The sequence below is a fragment of the Pituophis catenifer genome, unplaced genomic scaffold (assembly GCF_029215685.1).
Source record: "Pituophis catenifer annectens isolate HBS135680 unplaced genomic scaffold, rPitCat1.0.hap2 SCAF_12, whole genome shotgun sequence".
In the NCBI taxonomy this organism is placed as follows: domain Eukaryota; kingdom Metazoa; phylum Chordata; class Lepidosauria; order Squamata; family Colubridae; genus Pituophis; species Pituophis catenifer.
This window is the reverse complement of record NW_027256892.1, coordinates 338,058-356,547: the sequence shown is the minus strand read 5'-3', so window position 1 is coordinate 356,547 and position 18,490 is coordinate 338,058. Positions and strand designations below refer to the sequence as shown.

Below are 18,490 nucleotides of genomic sequence, written 5' to 3'. Positions count from 1 at the left end.
TTGAAAATGGGCCAAAAAATGCCTTGAAAACGAGCCAAAAAAAGCCTAGAAAAGGGCCAGAAAAAAAGGGAGGCCAAAACCTTTTTTTTTTTTTTTTTTTGTTTTCCTCTTCTAAATTTAGGTGCGTCTTATAATCTGAAAAATACGTTTAATAGTATTGGCATATGCCCAGTCCAAATAAATCCATCCCAAGATGGCAGCCTCTTCGTTGAAGGTGATAGACCACAATCTGCCATGCTGGTCCAGTGTGAGCTGTTTTTCCGATAGATGTTTTTCAGCTTCCCCAAGTTAAGTCTATATCGTATGTTTTCGTGTGCAGCTCTTGGGGCATTGTTCATTTTTCAGCACAGGAATAGCACCTGTTTGTTTCAATGGCCTTCCCAGAGAAAGGTTTTTCAAATCTTCACTACCCATTCAAAACAGAAAAACCGGCAAACCCATTCCTGCCATTATTCAGGCATAGTTGAACACCTGCTCGCAAACAATGATAGTAAAGACTTAGGAACTGGAAGGCTGGTACCACTTGGAGTAAACACTACCATAGAGACAATTGGCCTGGCTGAATAAGGCAGCTTCCTGCATTTTGTGTCAGGGTGGATTTGATTTAAATCGAGTTGATTTAAATCACAATTTAAATCATGATTTAAATCACTAGTAAAAAGGCTTGATTTAAATCAACTCGATTTAAATCATAATTTTTAAAGAGCAACTGTCATCTCTGCTACTCCTTTGACCCGCTGTTGACTCACCGATAGTCCCAGTGTTGCAGAATATACAGCCTCATGCTACAGAACTAAGCTCCATTTCATGCTGAACAAACTAAATTATGTATCTTAAATAGAAAACTATCTTACGATAGATTTTTACCCCAAAAGTTTTTTATTAAAATAAATTCGATAAAAATCAAAAAAATCCGATTTAAATAAAAAAAAATCCGATTTAAATAAAAAAAATCTGATTTTTTTTTATTTTTTTTTAAAAATCATTGATTTTTATCCACCCTGTTTTGGGTTACCTAATGTTTATGAATTGTGGTGTTTTCATTTCAAAATAAAATGACAGCAATGAATCTGAATCGTATTTTCTTAAAGGGGTGGGTAGCTTCTTTTTATCTTCCTCCTTTCTTTCTTTCTTTCTTTCTTTCTTTCTTTCTTTCTTTCTTTCTTTCTTTCTTTCTTTCTTTCTTTCTTTCTTTTTCTTTCTGTCTTTCTTTCTTTCCTTCCTTCCTTCCTCCCCCCTCCCTCCCTCCCTCCTTCCTTCCTTTCTTTCTTTCTTTCCTACCTCCCTTTCAAATTCCCTCCCTTCAAATATCTTTTATTGTTCTTTCTAAAAAAAAATCTTAATAAAATTACTAGGAAAATAAAACAAGAGCCAGTGGCTAATTGAGAGGTTGCACTGAAACAGTTGTCCGCATTGTACATCTGCAGTTTGCGCTAACGGTTATATTGATGTGTTTTCTTTTAATTAGAGTCCTAAAAAGGAAAAAGGAAGATGACAATTCCACTGATACTTTTTAATGCGTTCTTCTAAAAGTCTTTACAGACGCAGGAAAAGTTGAGAGCCATCGATCGTGCCCCATACTTTGTTTCTGTTCTGATGATCTTTCCTAGTTATGACATGCTGGCTCTTAATTGTTCAAGAAAACATACAGTAGAGCCAGGGGTGGGATTCAAATAATTTAACAACCGGTTCTCTGTCCTAATGATTTCTTCCAACAACCAGTTCGCCAAACTGCTCAGAAAGTTAACAACCGGTTCTCCCGAAGTGGTGCGAACCGGCTGAATCCCATCACTGAGTAGGGCCACTGCCATCTTAACAGAAAATGTACCTCAGATAATTCTCCCCCTCAAAACCGCCCCTCCGTTTTGGTACCTGAGAACCGAGAGTAGGCATTTTATCTCTGAAATCATGACTTCCATTTTAGATTGATTTCCCCTCTGCCAGAAAACCCAAAAACAAACACCCAGAAGCCCAGCCAAACTGTTAGTTTAGGAGAGATGAAAAAGTTTTTCTTTCTTTCTTTCTTTCTTTCTTTCTTTCTTTCTTTCTTTCTTTCTTTCTTTCTTTCTTTCTTTCTTTCTTTCTTTCTTTCTTTCTTTCTTCCTTCCTTCCTTCCATCCTTCCTTCCTTCCTTCCTTCCCTCCCTCCCTCCTTCCTTCCTTCCTTCCTTTCTCCCTCCCTCCCTCCCTCCCTCCCTCCTCCCTTCCTTTCTTTCTTTCCTTCCTCCCTTTCAAATTCCCTCCCTAAGTTTCTGAATCGCCAAAAGTACGGTAGTTAGAACATGAGATTATATTTATCTCCAAGCTGATAAATTTTGCTTACATCTCAGAGAAGCTGACAGTTGAATTCCCATGGTGTTCTTTGCTGGAGATGGGTAAAAGAAGATACATTTTTCTATCTAGGAGCGTTTGTCCTTTTTTACTCATTTTGGGGTGGGACCGATTGGGGTAGATTGTAGCAGTGATACCAAAATATAATTTTATCATATTTTATTTATCTATATATTAAATTATTGTATTTTATTCCAGTTTCAGTTTAAACTGTATTTTATTCCTATTTCAGTTTAAACTGTATTTTATTCCGATTCCATTTTAAATTGTTTTTACCAGATTTTAGTAATAAGATTTGTATCTGGAACATTCCACTTTAGCATAGCAGAGCATAGCATAGCATAGCATAGCATAGCATAGCATAGCATAGCATAGCATAGCATAGCATAGCATAGCATAGCATAGCATAGCATAGCAGAATTGGAAGGGACCTTGGAGGTCTTCTAGTCCAACCTCCTGTTTAGGCAGGAAACCCTACACCACTTCAGACAAGTGGTTATCCAACATCTTCTTTAAAACTTCCAGTGTTGGAGCATTTCCAGCTTCTGGAGGCAAGTTGTTCCACTGATTAATTGTTCTCACTGTCAGGAAATTTCTTAGTTCTAAGTTACTTCTCTTCTTGATTAGTTTCCACCCATTGCTTCTTGTCCTACTCTCAGATGCTTTGGAGAATAGCTTGACTCCCTCTTCTTTGGGGCAGCCCCTGAGATATTGGAACACAGCTATCATGTCTCCCCTAGTCCTTCTCTTCATTAGACTAGACGTACCCAGTTCCTGCAACCGTTCTTCAAATGTTTTAGCTTCCAGTCTCCTACTCATCTTTGTTGCTCTTCTCTGCACCCTTTCTAGAGTCTCCACATCTTTTTTACATCATGGTGACCAAAATTGGATGCAGTGGCCTTACCAAGGCATTATTTTTTATTTATTTATTTATTTGTCGAGTACGTATTAGATAATATATATACGTATAAGCATGAATTGAAAACATAAAATGAATACAATTAAAGAACATTAGGACAGGGATGGTAGGCATTATGGTATGCTTATGCACGTCCCTTACAGACCTGTTAGGAATGGGGTGAGGTCAGCAGTAAACAGTCTATTAACTTTGATATGACGGAAGAGCTAATCAATAAAGGAAACTTAACTAACTAACTCGTTTTTGTTCTGGGGGAAAAGTTCCCTTCCTGTTAGGAAGCCCTCTTCCTGTTATATTGTGTCTAAGCCCCCGCCAGATCTGCAAAACGTACTTTCTAGGCATCCTTTACTGTACTTCTTAACTGAGCCAGGAAGTGCGAGGGTTAATCCACACTTCAGTCAGAGCTGCTGACGAAGGTCGAGACAGGGCAGGTCTAAGGGTTGTAACTTGAGGGAGTGTTCTGCCTTTCAGAACGAGAAAGACAGCAAGACACTCTGACTCCGAGCAACTCCGAGGACCAGAGAAAGAGAGAAAAAAATTGGGGTGAGAGGGCTACCGAATTAGCTATTGCTTGGGAGGGTTAATCCGCAGCCTTCCTAAACCTGGTTAGACTCTCCGGGGGGCTGGTTCTGGCAGAAAGAAGCGGTGCAGGTACTACCTGTACTCGTGTGCACCTACAAAACGATCCGTTTTCTGTAGGTGAGCCAAGCTTTGAAGCAGGGGTGAAATCCAGCAGGTTCTGACAGGTTCTGGAGAACCAGTAGCGGAAATTTTGAGTAGTTAGGAGAACCGGAAAATACCACCTCTGGCTGGCCCCAGAATGGGGAGGGAATGGGGATTTTGCAGTATCCTTCCCTGGAGTGGGGTGGGAACGGAGATTTTGCAATATCCTTCCCCTTGAGTGGGGTGGGAACAGAGATTTTGTAGTACCCTTCCCCTGCCATGCCCACCAAGCCACGCCCACAGAACCGGTAGTAAAAAAAATTGGATTTCACCACTGCTTTGAAGGACACGTCTGGATGGGAGATAAGCTTTTCCCTTTGGGCTCAGCTAATGGGAGAGCCTCTCTGCTATCTACCTATTTGCGTGTCTCAAGGAGTCTCCTTCATTGACTTCTTCTGCTGGTCGTGGTGGATCTAGTTTCCAGAGAGGAAAAGATAGAGAGCAGAAGTACTGGAGATACTTCTTTAACAGTGAAAGGGTTGAGAGAGCAACATTTTTCTGACTTCAAACCTGGATAGAGAAGAGTCACTTTTGAAATCTTGTCCTGTCTGCAGCAAGGGAAGTCCTCCATGAGCTCCATGGTCAAAAGAAGTGGCTTCATGAATCCACCTGTACCTGTGGAGCAGGGGTGGATTCTAAAATTTTTTACTACCGGTTCCGTGGGCGTGGCTTATTTTATGGGCGTGACTTGGTGGGGGTAATGTGACTGGGTGGGCGTGGCTAACTTTTTTTTTTTTTAACTTTTCAAAGCATTTTTTCTACAACCTTAAGAGGTTGCAGGAAAAAAATGCTTTTAGAAGCCTCTGACAATCAGGCAACTCAAGCTGGGATCACCAGAGGCTTTTAAAGGCATTTTTTTTTTCTACAACCTCTTCGGCCGAAGAGGTTGCAGAAAAAAACGCTTTTAGAAGCCTCTGATGATCCCAGCTGAGCCGCACGATCATCAGAGGCTTTTTTTTTTTCACTTTTAAAAGCATTTTTTCGGCCGAAGGGGTTGTAGAAAAAATGCTTTTAAAAGAAAAAAAAAAGCCTCTGATGAGGTGGGCGGGGTAAGTGAGGGCGATTGGGCCGGGACCGGTTTGGGGGCGTGGCCAGCCAATGTTATTACCAGTTCTCCGAACTACTACAAATTTTGACTACCGGTTCTTGCGAACCGGTGCGAACTGGAAACAACTCATCACTGCTCTGGAGACCTGTAGCTTAAGAGCAGCCTACAAGGATTGCACTTAGGCCATACTCTCGTCTCTCCCAACCATCCCTCTTCTTTCAGGCTCTGTAAAGGGATGAAATACTAGCTTGTCCTGTCCTCCTGGATGAAAACCTTGAGATATTTATTTATTATTTATTTATTACATGTATTTATATGCCGCCGTTCTCCCGAAGGACTCAGGGCGGCGAACACAAGTTAAGAAACAAGTACAATAAAATCATAATTTAATCCAATATTTATTTCCCCCCCCCCTCCCCACTTCATCCTAAACCTGACTGCACCTGTTTTGTGTCTCTAGTTTGGATACGGAGCCAACGATGCACCATTTGGAAGGAGACTCCGAGGTCTACAAGTTGATGCAGGAAAATCGTGATACAAGGGCTGTGCCACGGCAGTCCAGCACTTTCCGCCTGCTCCAGGTGGCTCTGGAATTGGATGAAAAAGGTGACAGAGGCAAGAGGATGGACAGGGCTCTTGTCTATGGATGGATGGAAGGAAGGAAGACAAATGGCACAAATGGGCTTTGCATTTTAAGCCAAACCTATTCCCATGCTGTAGTCATGTTTTTTTTTGTGTTGCGTTATTTATTATTATTATTATTATTATTATTATTATTATTATTATTATTATTATTATTTATTTTTATTTGATTTATATGCCGCCCTTCTCCGGAGACTCAGGGCGGCTTACAATGCGTTAAGCAATAGCCTTCATACTTTTGTATATTTATACAAAGTCAGCTTATTGCCCCCACAAACTGGGTCCTCATTTCACCTACCTTAGAAAGGATGGAAGGCTGAGTCAACCTTGAGCCTGGTAAGATTCGAACCTGCAGAAATTGCAGGAAGCTGTGTTAATTACACAGGGTGCATTAAACCACTGTACTACCAAGGCTCCTATGGAAATAACACGCTTGCAAAATAAGATTAGCTTAAGGAAAATGTTTCTGGTTAGGACGGATAGCGTAAAACGGGCTTGTCCTTTTCAAAATCACAAGGTGAGGGTGGAAATAAGATAGAACAAACCAAGCCGAGGGGGGAAAAAAAATTGAGAAACTTGGTAACATTTTTTTTTTTAATTTGATTTATATGCCAACATTAAATTTGGTAGAGCAGCCTTTGGAACTCATTGCTACCAGGTAATAATCTCCTGGGATAAAAGTCTTGTTCCTTCCAGTTTATAACAGTTTTTTTATTGAGTTATAAAATATAATATATGAAATACAAAAGCAAATAGAAAAGCAGTGGGGAAGAAGAAGGGGGAGAGAAGCAAGGAAAGAGAAGAAAAAGAAAAAGCATTGACTTCCAACTCTTGCAGTAAAAGAAGGCGTTAGCATCAAATCACAATTTTTTGCTTGTTCATAATAATACGAACAGGTCTTGTTCCTTTTATTGCTGATCTAGCTTACTGCTCTGTTTGTGTGTGGTCACGGGGCCGAATAAGGGAGGAAACCTACATTCAAGAGACAGATAAACCAGCATTTTAAACCAGCCTCCGGATGGGCTATATAATCTTTGTTGACAGACTATAGTAATCAGCCGAAACCTTTCATCTGACAGACTTTAATTGGTAGTTTTAAGAATGTAAAAAGGGCATGGACGTTTCTGATGGGATGCCACTTTTTGTTTGCAGGAAAGGAAACAAGAAAAATTATAAACGATTGTATTTCCCCTTCGAAACCTGTGCAGATGCATTGGCCTGCTCAATGCGCCATCCTGAAGTTGCTCCAGCTATTAACACTGACATTGAAAGAAGGAAAAGTATTCCTTCAGTGAAATAGTTTTTTTGAGGCTGCAGATATGATTTTTTTTTTCATTGAGAAGAGAAAAAAAAAACACTTAATTTCTGGATCGAGATACACAGGGTCAGGGGTGGACTTCAAAAATTTTAGCAAAGAGGTTTTCTGCCTAGTTGCTGGGTGGGTGTGGCTATAGTGGGTGTGGCCTATTCAGCCTCCTGCATCACGGCAGGGGGCGTTTTTGTCCTCCCCGGGCTCTGGAGGCTTTCCTCGAGCCTCCAGAGCAGGGGTGAAATCCAGCAGGTTCTGACAGGTTCTAGAGAACTGGTAGTGGAAATTTTGAGCAGTTCGGAGAACCAGTAGTGGAAATTTTGAGTAGTTCGGAGAACCGGCAAATACCGCCTCTGCCTGGCCCCCGAGTGGGGTGGGAATGGGGATTTTGCAATATCCTTCCCCCAGGAGTGGGGTGGGAATGGAGATTTTGCAGTATCCTTCCCCCGCCACGCCCACAGAATGGTAGTAAAAAAATTTGGATTTCACCACTGCTCCAGAGGGGCGAAAACGGCCTCCCCAGGCTCCAGAGGCCCTCTGGAGGACGGAAACGGGCTGTTTCCAGCCTTCCCAAACTTCTGGTAGGCCTGTTTTTCATCCTCCCCGAGCCTCCGCGTGTGCACTGCACTTACCTGCATCCAAAACGGGCCACGTGGGGACTCCTGGGAGGGGTGGGGTAGGCAGGGCCAGCCAGGAGTGGGATTTGGGGATTCTCCGAACTGCACAGAATCTTAGCTAGAGGTTCTCTCGAACCCTTGCGAACCCCCAGCAGCCTACCCGTGCATAGGGTTGGCTGTACATTCTTTAAAACCAGTAATGTGTGTGTGTTTTTTTAATTATTGTTTGCTAATGTACCTTCTGTGCTGCTTTGACAGAGGGCAGCGCAACCCATTTCCCCAGCCAGATCTCTCCCAGTTTGCACAAGCCGGTCAACAGTGCTACGGCAGGGAACTCTCAGAAGCTGCACACCTGTGAGAAATGTGACAGCCCCATCACGTGAGTATGGCTAATCCTTAAGCAAGGTTTGGTACCAAAGGGACTGGAAAACAGGGGAAGACCTTTCATTTCAACTATTTGAGGGACTGTCACATGGAAGAGGGGGGTTGACCTGTTCTCCAAAGCCCCTGAAGACAGGAGAAGAAGAAATGTCTGTGGAGATTCTCAATCCTCCAGGTCATGGTTGTCCCAAAGGTGCTTTCTTGGTTTTTCTTTGAAGACGTTTCGCTTCTCGTCCAAGATGCTTCTTCAGCTCCAATGTCAAGAGCTGAAGAAGCTTCTTGGATGAGAAGCGAAATGTCTTCAAAGAAAAAGCAAGGAAGTCCAGCTGTTTCTTGAAAAAGCACCTTTGGGGGATAATAGATGGAAATGAATCAAGGAGAGAACCAATCTAGAACTAAGGAGAAATTTCCTGGCAGTGAGAACACTTAATCAAATTAATCAAATAAAGAGCCTTAGTGGCACAGCGGACTAAAGTGCTGTTAAGTAGCACCAGCTGCCTGCAATTACTGCGAGTTCAAATCTCACCAGGCTCAAGGTTGACTCAGCCTTCCATCCTTTCGAGGTAGGTAAAATGAGGACCCGGATTGTGGGGGCAATAAGCTGACTTTGTATAAAAAAGAACATCGCTTGGGGGGGGGCCGAAAGCCCTACTAAGCAGGTATATATAAAAGTATGAAGGCTATTGCTTAACGCATTGTAAGCCGCCCTGAGTCTCCGGAAAAGAAGGGCATATAAATCGAATCAATCAATCAATCAATCATCAATGGATTGACTTGCCTCCAGATGTTACCGCTTAGAAAGGGCTGAAAAGCACTGTGAAGAGGTATAAAAGTCTTAAGTGCTATTGCTATTTGGTGTTAATATTAATAATTTATTAAACAAATTATTTTGCAAAAGGCAGCTGGATTTTCTTAGGTTTTTTTTTTTTTTTTTGCCAAATCATTTTTTTATTTTAAAACAAAGAAAGAAAAATAAAACATATAAACATTCATTCATTCAATCAAGTACAGACAGTACATCGGTCGGTTTGCATCCCTAGTGCCCTCTCCTCTCTTCACAATATCACTACATAGCCAAAATTTATTCTTATATAAAATATATCGGTTGTATCATCATTTTTTTAAAAAAATTTGATTTATATGCCGCCCTTCTCCGGAGACTCAGGGCGGCTTACAATGCGCTAAGCAATAGCCTTCATACTTTTGTATATTTATATAAAGTCAGCTTATTGCCCCCACAACTGGGTCCTCAATTTACCTACCTTAGAAAGGATGGAAGGCTGAGTCAACCTTGAGCCTGGCGAGATTTGAACCTGCAGTAATTGCAGGCAGCTGGTCTTAATAACAGGGTGCCTTAGACCACTGTACTACCAAGGCTCATTTAAAGTATTTCAACATTTACTTACATATCACTATTTTTTTATTATCTACCCAATGATAAAATAGATCCCATATCAGAGCCTGGTGGCTCTGCAGACTAAAAGCATTGTGATTAACACCAGCTGTCTGCAATTACTGTAAGTTCAAATCTCACCAGGCTCAAGGTTGACTCAGCCTTCCATCCTTTCTAAGGTAGGTAAATTGAGGACCCAGTTTGTGGGGGCAATAAGATGACTTTGTGTAAATATACAAAAGTATGAAGGCTAATGTCAGTTTACTCATTTCGGCACAGTCCAACATTTTCCTAATAATTTCTCCATCCGTAGGCATCATTTCTTCTTTCCAATTTTTAGTTTTTTGTTTCTTTGAAAAACTTTCGCATTTCATCCATTCTTCAGTTCTTTGGAATGTTTTCAAAGAGGGAGGGGAACACACAAGAAAGTCCAATTGTCTTTTGGGGGAAATAAAAAACATTTTTTGGGACAACCATGACTTGGATGATTAGGAATCTCCATAGCTAGTTTATTAAACATCAATTCCTGCTGACTGAGCGACTGGGCAGCTCACAAGGAAGAAATTGCGATAAAAATCAAGCCAAAAATAACAATGAAAGGATGATGAACCTGTCTTCCTTCAGGACAGTTGTTCCTCCTCCTTTTGATCTTCAAAGGAATCCTTGGCGCAGGGATTAACACCAGAGGTGGGGCAAGGGACAGTTCTGGGCCTGAAGAGAGCCCAAAACCTGTTGATTTATTTATCTTTCCGAATAAGAGCTGCGGATGGTTTTGGTAATTGCATGATTAAAGGGCTTGCTTCCACGGCTCGGATTTTGCAACCAACTGGAAATAGCGGTATAACCTGCCAGGCTGGAAAAGGCAAAGAAGAGTGGATGAAGATGAGCCATGCTAAGAGTAGCCAGTGAGAGGTCAGGCATGGTTCCTTCGATAGTACAGGTGCAGAGGTGGGGTTTCAGCAGGTTCTGACCAGTTCTGGAGAACCTGTAGCGGAAATTTTGAGTAGTTCGGAGAACCGGTAAATACCACCTCTGACTGGCCCCGCCCCATCTGTTCTCTGCCTCCCGAGTCCCAGCTGATTGGGAGGAAATGGGGATTTTGCAGTATCCTTCCCATGGAGTGGGGTGGGAATGCGGATTTTTTATTTATTTATTTTATTTTTATTTATTTTTATATGCCGCCCTTCTCCGGAGACTCAAGGCGGCTTACAATGCGTTAAGCAATAGCTTTCATACTTTTGTATATTTTTATACAAAGTCAGCTTATTGCCCCCACAATCTGGGTCCTCATTTTACCCACCTTAGAAAGGATGGAAGGCTGAGTCGACCTTGAGCCTGGTGAGAATTGAACTCGCAGTAATTTTGCAGTATCCTTCCTCTGGAATGGGGTGGGAATGGGGATTTTGCAGTATCCTTCCCCTGGAGTGGGGTGGGAATGGGGATTTTTTATTTATTTATTTTATTTTTATTTATTTTTATATGCCGCCCTTCTCCGGAGACTCAGGGCGGCTTACAATGAGTTAAGCAATAGCCTTCATACTTTTGTATATTTTTATACAAAGTCAGCTTATTGCCCCCACAAACTGGGTCCTCATTTCACCTACCTTAGAAAGGATGGAAGGCTGAGTCAACCTTGAGCCTTGGCGAGATTCGAACCTCCAGTAATTGCAGGCAGCTGGTCTTAATAACAGGGTGCTTTAGACCACTGTACTACCAAGGCTAAATAAATAAATAAATAGGGTTGGGCGGATTTATTAAAAGCAGCTGTTAGCGCAAGGATACTCATTAATATACTGTTGAATCCAGCTTTAGTGAAGATGATGGGATTTGCAAGGATAGTTAAATCGACTTCTTCGATTAGAGAAAAAGAATGTATTTATGGTTGACTTTTTACATAAACAGGAAAAATGCACTTAGGAGTTGGGGTTTCGGTGATTGTAAAAAAAAAATTGATAATAGAAAAGAAATAAGATTTTCTTTTGCAATTATAGAGCAAGAAATAACTTTATAATGGCACTTATATTTGCTGCAAAGGAAACCGGAAGCTTCCTCTTTATTCTTTCTTTCTGCGCTTCGTCTTCTTGCTTTGTTCCATCTTTCCTTTTCTGCTTTTACTCTTTATTAGTTTGTGTTAGTTTTTATGCTCTTTGGAAAATGTTTAGTAAAAGCTTATTTTTTTTAAAAAAAGGAAATCCAGTTTTAGAGGGCTAAGGTTGAAATACAGCTAGTCTTGTCCTTATGACCACAATTGAGCCCCAAACTTCTGTTAAGTGAGACAGTTATTGAGTTTTATCCCATTTTACGATCTTTGTTGCCACCGTTGTTAAGTAAATCACTGCAGTTGATAAGGTAAGTAACATGTTTTTTTCAAAAAAAATAATTTATTTTTAAAATACAAATACAAACATAGCACATATGCATCTAAATACAAAAAAAGAAAGACAAAAGAAAAAGAGGGAAAAAACCAAATATTACAGTGCACCCCCATCCCCCAGAGACCATTTTTTCTCCCTTATATTTCTTCGTCTATAACAGCTAAAAGATATACAATATATTCCAGTTGTGCCTTTATCCCCTCCGAAACATATATTCTTAAGTAGATTTATTCCCGTTGCCTTCCACCAACACTGATTTTATAAAATCCTCCCATATTTCATTATAATTGCTTGCTTTGATCATCCCTTTTTTAAATTTAATTTCTGTTGTTAGTTTATCGTTTGTTGCCATACTTCAAATTTCATTACGCCACTCATTTTTTTTGAACATCCCAATTTCGTCCCCGATATTTAGCCGTCCCTAATCTAGCTGCCATTATCAAATTTACAATCCTTTTTTTTTTTGTTTCATTTATATCCTCTTTTTCCACCAGGAACAGTAATGCAATTCTCGGTGACATGTCTTAAATTTTACATTCAAAAGTGCTCTAATTTCAGTAAAACGGTTGTTAAGTGAATCTAGCTTCCCCATTGACTTTGCTTGCTCAAAAGTTGATCGCATGACCTCGGGACACAGCAACGGTCATAAGTATGAACCAATTGCCAAGTATCTGAATTTTGATCACATGCTCACGGGGATGCTTATAAAGGCCATAAGTGTGAAAAATGGTTGTCACTTTTTTCAGTGTCATTGTAACTTTGGTCACTAAATGAACTGTTGTAAGCCGAGGACGACCTGTATTGTGCCACTAAAATGTGGTGGCCATTGAAGCCCCACCAGGCCCATCCGTGGTGCTGTCTGTTGGCTTCAAAAACCCAGACCTGTTTTTAAATGGAAGTTTCCCACCAACCTGGGTAACTTCCAGATGTGTGAATCCCAGAATTCTCAGCCAGCATGGCCACTGCTCAGAATTATGGGAATTGAGGTCCAACCCAGTGGTGAAATGTAAAATTTGTTACTACCGGTTCTGTGGCGTGGCTGGGTGGGGGGTTTAATATGAATGTGTGCGCGTGGCCAACTTTTTTTTTTCTTTTAAAACCATTTTTTCTACAACCTCTGAAGAGGTTGTTAAAAAAATGCTTTTAAAAGCCTCTGATGATCCCAGCTGACTTGCCTGATCTGCAGAGGCTTTTTTTTCCTTTTAAAAACATTTTTTCTATAACCTCTTCGGCCAAAGAGGTTGTAGAAAAAATGCTTTTAAAAGCTTCTGATGATCCCAGCTGAGCCGCGGGATCATCAGAAGCTTTTTTTTTTTTACTTTTAGAAGCATTTTTTCAGCCAAAGAAGTTGTAGAAAAAATGTGTTTTAAAAATAATTTTAAAAAAAGCCTCTGATGATTGCGCGGCTCAGCTGGGCAATGGAGGGGGGGCAGGGGGTTTTGCTACCGGTTCTCCAAACCACCCACCTCCATCGCTACCGGATCGGGCGATCCAGTCCAAACCGGGAGCATTTCACCCCTCGTCCAACCCTGTGGTGGGTTGCCCCCGGTTCGGACCGGTTCTATAGAACCGGTCGTAAAACCGGAGGGAGGCTCTGCCCACTGACCCTGACGTCATCAGAAGCAATCTGTGCATGCGCAGAAGCGAGCGCGCACGCGCGATCCCGTTGCAAACTGGTAGTAAAGGTAAGTAGAACCCACCTCTAGTCCAAACACCTGGAATTTGCTTGTCTGGATACTTGGAGCTGTGGTGTCCATGAGCGATGCGCCTCCTAAATACCAGCTTGACTGCTCAAAGCTTGCTTGTGTCCCAAAAAAAGAGATGGAGTGGCTGAATCCACCCATCACTCCACACTCTCCTTTGAAGAAGCCGTCAACACTCTTGAAGGCAATAATAACAATCTATGCAAAAAGAAGTTTGCATAACGAGTGGAATCCCCAGAAAAGAGAAAATTGGTACCCTGGATTACCAGGATTACATCTGCAGAAATGTATTTATTTTTGTTTCATTATATAGAGTCACTTCAAAGACTAAGATGGCAAAAAATCATCATGATAATAATTTTATTGTCATTGTACGCGTATACACAGTATATCCATACAACGAAATTCACTTAACACCCAAAGACCAGGTCCAACACACGTAACAATCCCCAAACACACTCCCACCCACCACAATTCCCCACCCCTAAACCACCCAAACATCCACGCAACAGATCATCCGAGGGCTTTAGAGCAGGGGTCTCCAACCTTGGCAACTTTACGACTTGTGGACTTCAACTCCCAGAAATTCCTCAGCCAGCGTGCGCTGGCTGAGGAATTTCTAGGAGTTGAAGTCCACAAGTCGTAAAGTTGCCAAGGTTGGAGACCCCTGCTTTAGAGCGTGCTGCAACTCTTGTTTACACTTGAGAATGCTTGGTTAAGCATGCATTTCGGAGGGGTGGTGACACTTGGGTGATGATGATTGGCTTCCTGTAGATCAGGGGTGTCTCACCATGGCAAATTTAAGACTTGTGGATTGTTGGCTGGGAATTTCTGGAAAGTTGGAAGTCCACAAATCTTGGCAAAATTGAACGCCCCCCCCCCCCTGCTGTAGATGCTGGTCCTTCTCACGGGACTTCTCCTCTTCTCCGTCTTCCCCAGATACCAGGCGGTGAAAATCCAAGAGAACCGTTACCGCCACCCGTCTTGCTACATTTGCACCGACTGTGGGCTCAACCTGAAGATGCGTGGCCATTTCTGGGTTGGGGAAGAGATGTACTGCGAGAAACACGCCCGCCAGCGCTACCAGAGCCCAGCAGAGGATGGCACCATCCTGGCTGTCTATTCCCAGTCTTAAATTGACAGCGGAGCTCAGGAAGCTGAAGAAGAAGGGGAATGCAGTCAGATGGAGAGTTCCACCAGGGATCTTCTCGCCAAACGTGATTCGGCCCTTTAAAGACATCTGCAGAAAAGGAGGCTTTGGGGGCAAGAGGGAATGCCATGCAGGGACCTTTGGGGAAGGCGCTGAGGGAGAGAGAGGGGGGTTCCCTAAGGCAAATGGCTTTTCTTTTTTTTTTCTTTCTTTTCAACTACCAGAGTTTTGGGCCGTCATTCTTCAAGGAACAAATGTTTGCTGCCAAGGACATTTGTCTTTTGACAGCTTCGGAAATGATGGCTTCCCACGCTGCCAAGTTGCTGGACTCTGGAAAGTGATTGTCAGGGCTCGTATTAATCCTTGGTTTGCGGCTGGCAGCTCCCAGAAGCAACGGGAGGCTCTTAATGACTCGGTTCTGTGGCTGAAGCACTTCTTGTCTTGCCCCTGTTGCCAAATTCTCCCTGCCCCACGATGCAAATCTAAGACTGAAGGGAAGTTTGGAATCTTCTTGGGTCCCGGATGGTGTGGATTCAGCTCCGAATGCTGACTTTCCCTGTGATGCTTCTCTTTAAAATATTAAGCCAGATGTCTATGTGAAATATAATATATATATGTATATGTATAAGGATGGATAAAACAATTGCCCCACACCTGCCTTTTTTCTTTACGTCCTGGCAACCATGTGCTCTCTTCGCTCTATTATTATTATTATTGGTTAATCTTTAGTGAGATTCACAGCCTTTGAGGCTGGTTAATAGCTCAGCAGCTCGAGTCCTAACCAAGGACCTAGGAACTGTTAAGGTATCGTCGGAGGATGTAAGCTGTTCCGAGTAAGGTGGTTTTTTGTAGAGTCAAAATGTTCAAGTCCGGCAAATTTAGAATTTCTAAATAGCGGGGTAGCCCTTTGGGTATTGCTCCAAGGGCTCCAATTACAATCAGGACAACACACCATTTCTTTTTCCACAGTCACTCAACTTCAATTTGCAAGTCCCGGTACTTTGTGATTTTTTCTTGCTGCTTATTTTCAATCCGTGCATCACCAGGTATTGCAATGTCAATGAACCATACTTTTTTCTTTTTCTTTTTTCTTTTTACATACATTATTATTATTATTATTATTATTATTATTATTATTATTATTATTATTATTTATTGAATTTATATACCCCCCTACTCCTGAAGGACTCAGGGCGGTGAACAGCCGAATAAAATACATATAATATAAATGTTAAAAAACCATTAAAATACAATTAAATAATTGGCCCGGAAAACGAAATTTAAAACACCCCAAATTCATAAGACAAGTTTAAAATTTAAAAATTTTAAAAAATTTAAAAAACAATTTAAAAGAGAGGTTATGCCAGGCCAGCCTGCTGAAATAGAAATGTTTTGATGGCACAGTGGAAAGCACGTAGGTCCGGGATCCTCCGTATCTCCGGGGGGAGCTCGTTCCAGATGACGGGTGCCCCCACAGAGAAGCCTCTCCCCCGGGGGCCGCCAGTCGACACTGTTTGGCCGACGGCACCCTGAGGAGCCCCTCTCTGGGAGCGTACTGGTCAGTGAGAGGCTACTGGTGGCAGAAGGCGGTCTCGTAAATACCCCAGTCCTAAGCCATGGAACGCTCTAAAGGTGGTAACCAGAACCTTGAAGCACACCCAGAGGATCACCGGGAGCCAGTGCAGCTCACGCAGGAGGGGGGTCACATGGGAGCGCCACGTCACTCCCATAACCACCCGCGCGGCCGCATTCTGGACCAGCTGGAGCCTCCGGGTGCTCCTCAAGGGGAGCCCCATGTAGAGACCATTGCAGTAGTCCAGGCGGGCTCTGAGGTCAGGAAGGAGTTTTTGTAATTTCTAGCACAGGTAAAGGCCCCATCAGTGGTTTTTTTAAACTTTTCTATTTAATAATATGAAATAGGTTTGGCTGCAAGCTACTGCAATAACTGCTTCAGGATCATCTGAATGCTCTTCATTAATACGGATATAACAAGATATTTAAAAAGGGATGCGGTGGCTCAGTGGCTAAGACGCTGAGCTTGTCAATCAGAAGGTCAGCAGTTCAGTGGTTCGAATCCTTCGTGCCATGTAATGGGATGAGCTCCTGTTACTTGTCCCAGCTTCTAGCAGTTTGAAAGCAGGTAAAAAATGCAAGTAGAAAAATAGGGACCACTTTTGGTGGGAAAGGAACAGCGTTCCGTGCGCCTTTGGCGTTGAGTCATGCCGGCCACATGACCACGGAGACGTCTTCGGACAGCGCTGGCTCTTCGGCTTTGAAACGGAGATGAGTACCGCCCCCTAGAGTCGGAAACGATTAGCACCTATGTGCGAGGGGAACCTTTACCTTTACCAAGATATTTATTGAGAGAGAGAGAGATGTAGTTGTTTCCCTATCACCTGAGGCAAAGATAAGTGGTTTTGTCAGAATAAGGATAGATAGTCCTTGATTTACAGGCATAATTGGGTCAGGAATTACACTAGGAAGTTCTGCCAGTCTTTTAAGTAGGTCTCCAAATGAGCCCAGCCGATTTTACCTTTTTTGCAACAGCTGTTAAAACGCCGTGAGGGTTATACAAACCCATTGTATCCAACGGACAAAAACCTATCATAGATTGCAGTTGTGTGACCGCAGGACTCTGCAAATAGCCATAAATGAGGAGGCTGGATTTCTTTTTTCTTGGTGGAGGGAGGATATTAAGAGAGGTGACTTCAGTCAGATATTTAGCCAGTTGGAGGCTCAACACAGTAAGTGTTGCTTTTTTCTGTTACCTGCCTGAATGGTGAGAGAACCTCACCTGTGTAAGCCTGGATTGCAAGGTTCACTTTCTGCATTTTCTTTGGTTGAATACGTACAGGAGTTGGCATTCTTCTCCCTGGTGGCCGAATGTCATTTCCTGGAAACCAGCTGCTCTTGTGCTGGTTCAAACACATTGTGGTTTTCCGTTGTGCCAATTGCACTATGTACAGTCAGTGGTGTTATTACTCCTAATGTTTTCTCCAATTTAGGTGAGAGTGAAAAAAGAGACCTTGGAGAAAACAACTCCCAGAAACTTGTAGTACAGTGATACAACCCGCCAAAAGGGCCACATGCAGGTAGTTGTCGAGTTACAACCACAATTGAGCCTCAGATTCATGCTGATAAGTGAAACATTTGTTAAGCGAGCCTACCCCAATTTTACGACTTTTCCTGCCACCGTTGTTAAGTGAACCATCGCATTTGTTAGTAAGGCGGTTGTTAAGTGAATCTGGTTTCCCCCATTTGACACGGCTCTTCAGAAGGTCGCAAAAGGGCCCCCGGGGACACTGCAACCGTCATAAATAATGAGTCAGTTGCCCAGCATTTCAATTTGAAGGTTGTAACTCTGAAAAACAGCCATAAGTCGCTTTTTTCAATGCCATTGTAACTTTGAACATCACTAAATGAACTGTTGTAAGTCAAGGACTCTTTGTAAATGAACAAAACGGCGTAAAAAACGTCCACTGCATAGCAAAATCTTCTTGGTTAGCAAAACATTCACAGAAATTTGATTAATAAATAAAATAAATAAATTTCCAATGTAGCATACGCGGCTAGCCAGTAGAGGGCGCTCATCACAAACAAGAATTGTGCACTTGGCTGCAATATTTCAGCAGATTCCTTAGCTTTTGTATCCTGGTCCTCGAACACAGAACTTGCTCTTAAATATATGTTCAGCCGGGGGTGAAATGCTCCCGGTTCGGTCCGGATCACCCGATCCGGTAGCAATAGAGGCAGGTGATTCGGAGAACCGGTAGAAAAAATCCCTGCCCCCCCCCCATTCCCAGCTGAGCCGCGCAATCATCAGAGGCTTTTTTTTATTTTTTATTTTGTTTTTTGTTTTTTTTTAAATTTTTTATTATATTATTAAATTAACATTACAAA

At 42.2% G+C, this 18,490-nt stretch overlaps 1 protein-coding gene across 1 annotated transcript in view; it reads left to right on the top strand.

Moving 5' to 3' along the window:
• PDLIM2 (PDZ and LIM domain 2) overlaps window positions 1–15,214 on the top strand; it is an 86,442-nt gene extending 71,228 nt beyond the window's left edge. The window contains exons 8-10 of the mRNA XM_070952503.1: window positions 5,481–5,626; window positions 7,847–7,967; window positions 14,380–15,214. Coding sequence (XP_070808604.1) covers window positions 5,481–5,626; window positions 7,847–7,967; window positions 14,380–14,575 — 463 coding nt within the window. The 3' untranslated portion in view covers window positions 14,576–15,214. The remainder of the gene's footprint in view (window positions 1–5,480; window positions 5,627–7,846; window positions 7,968–14,379) is intronic.
• Window positions 15,215–18,490: the final 3,276 nt, after the last annotated feature.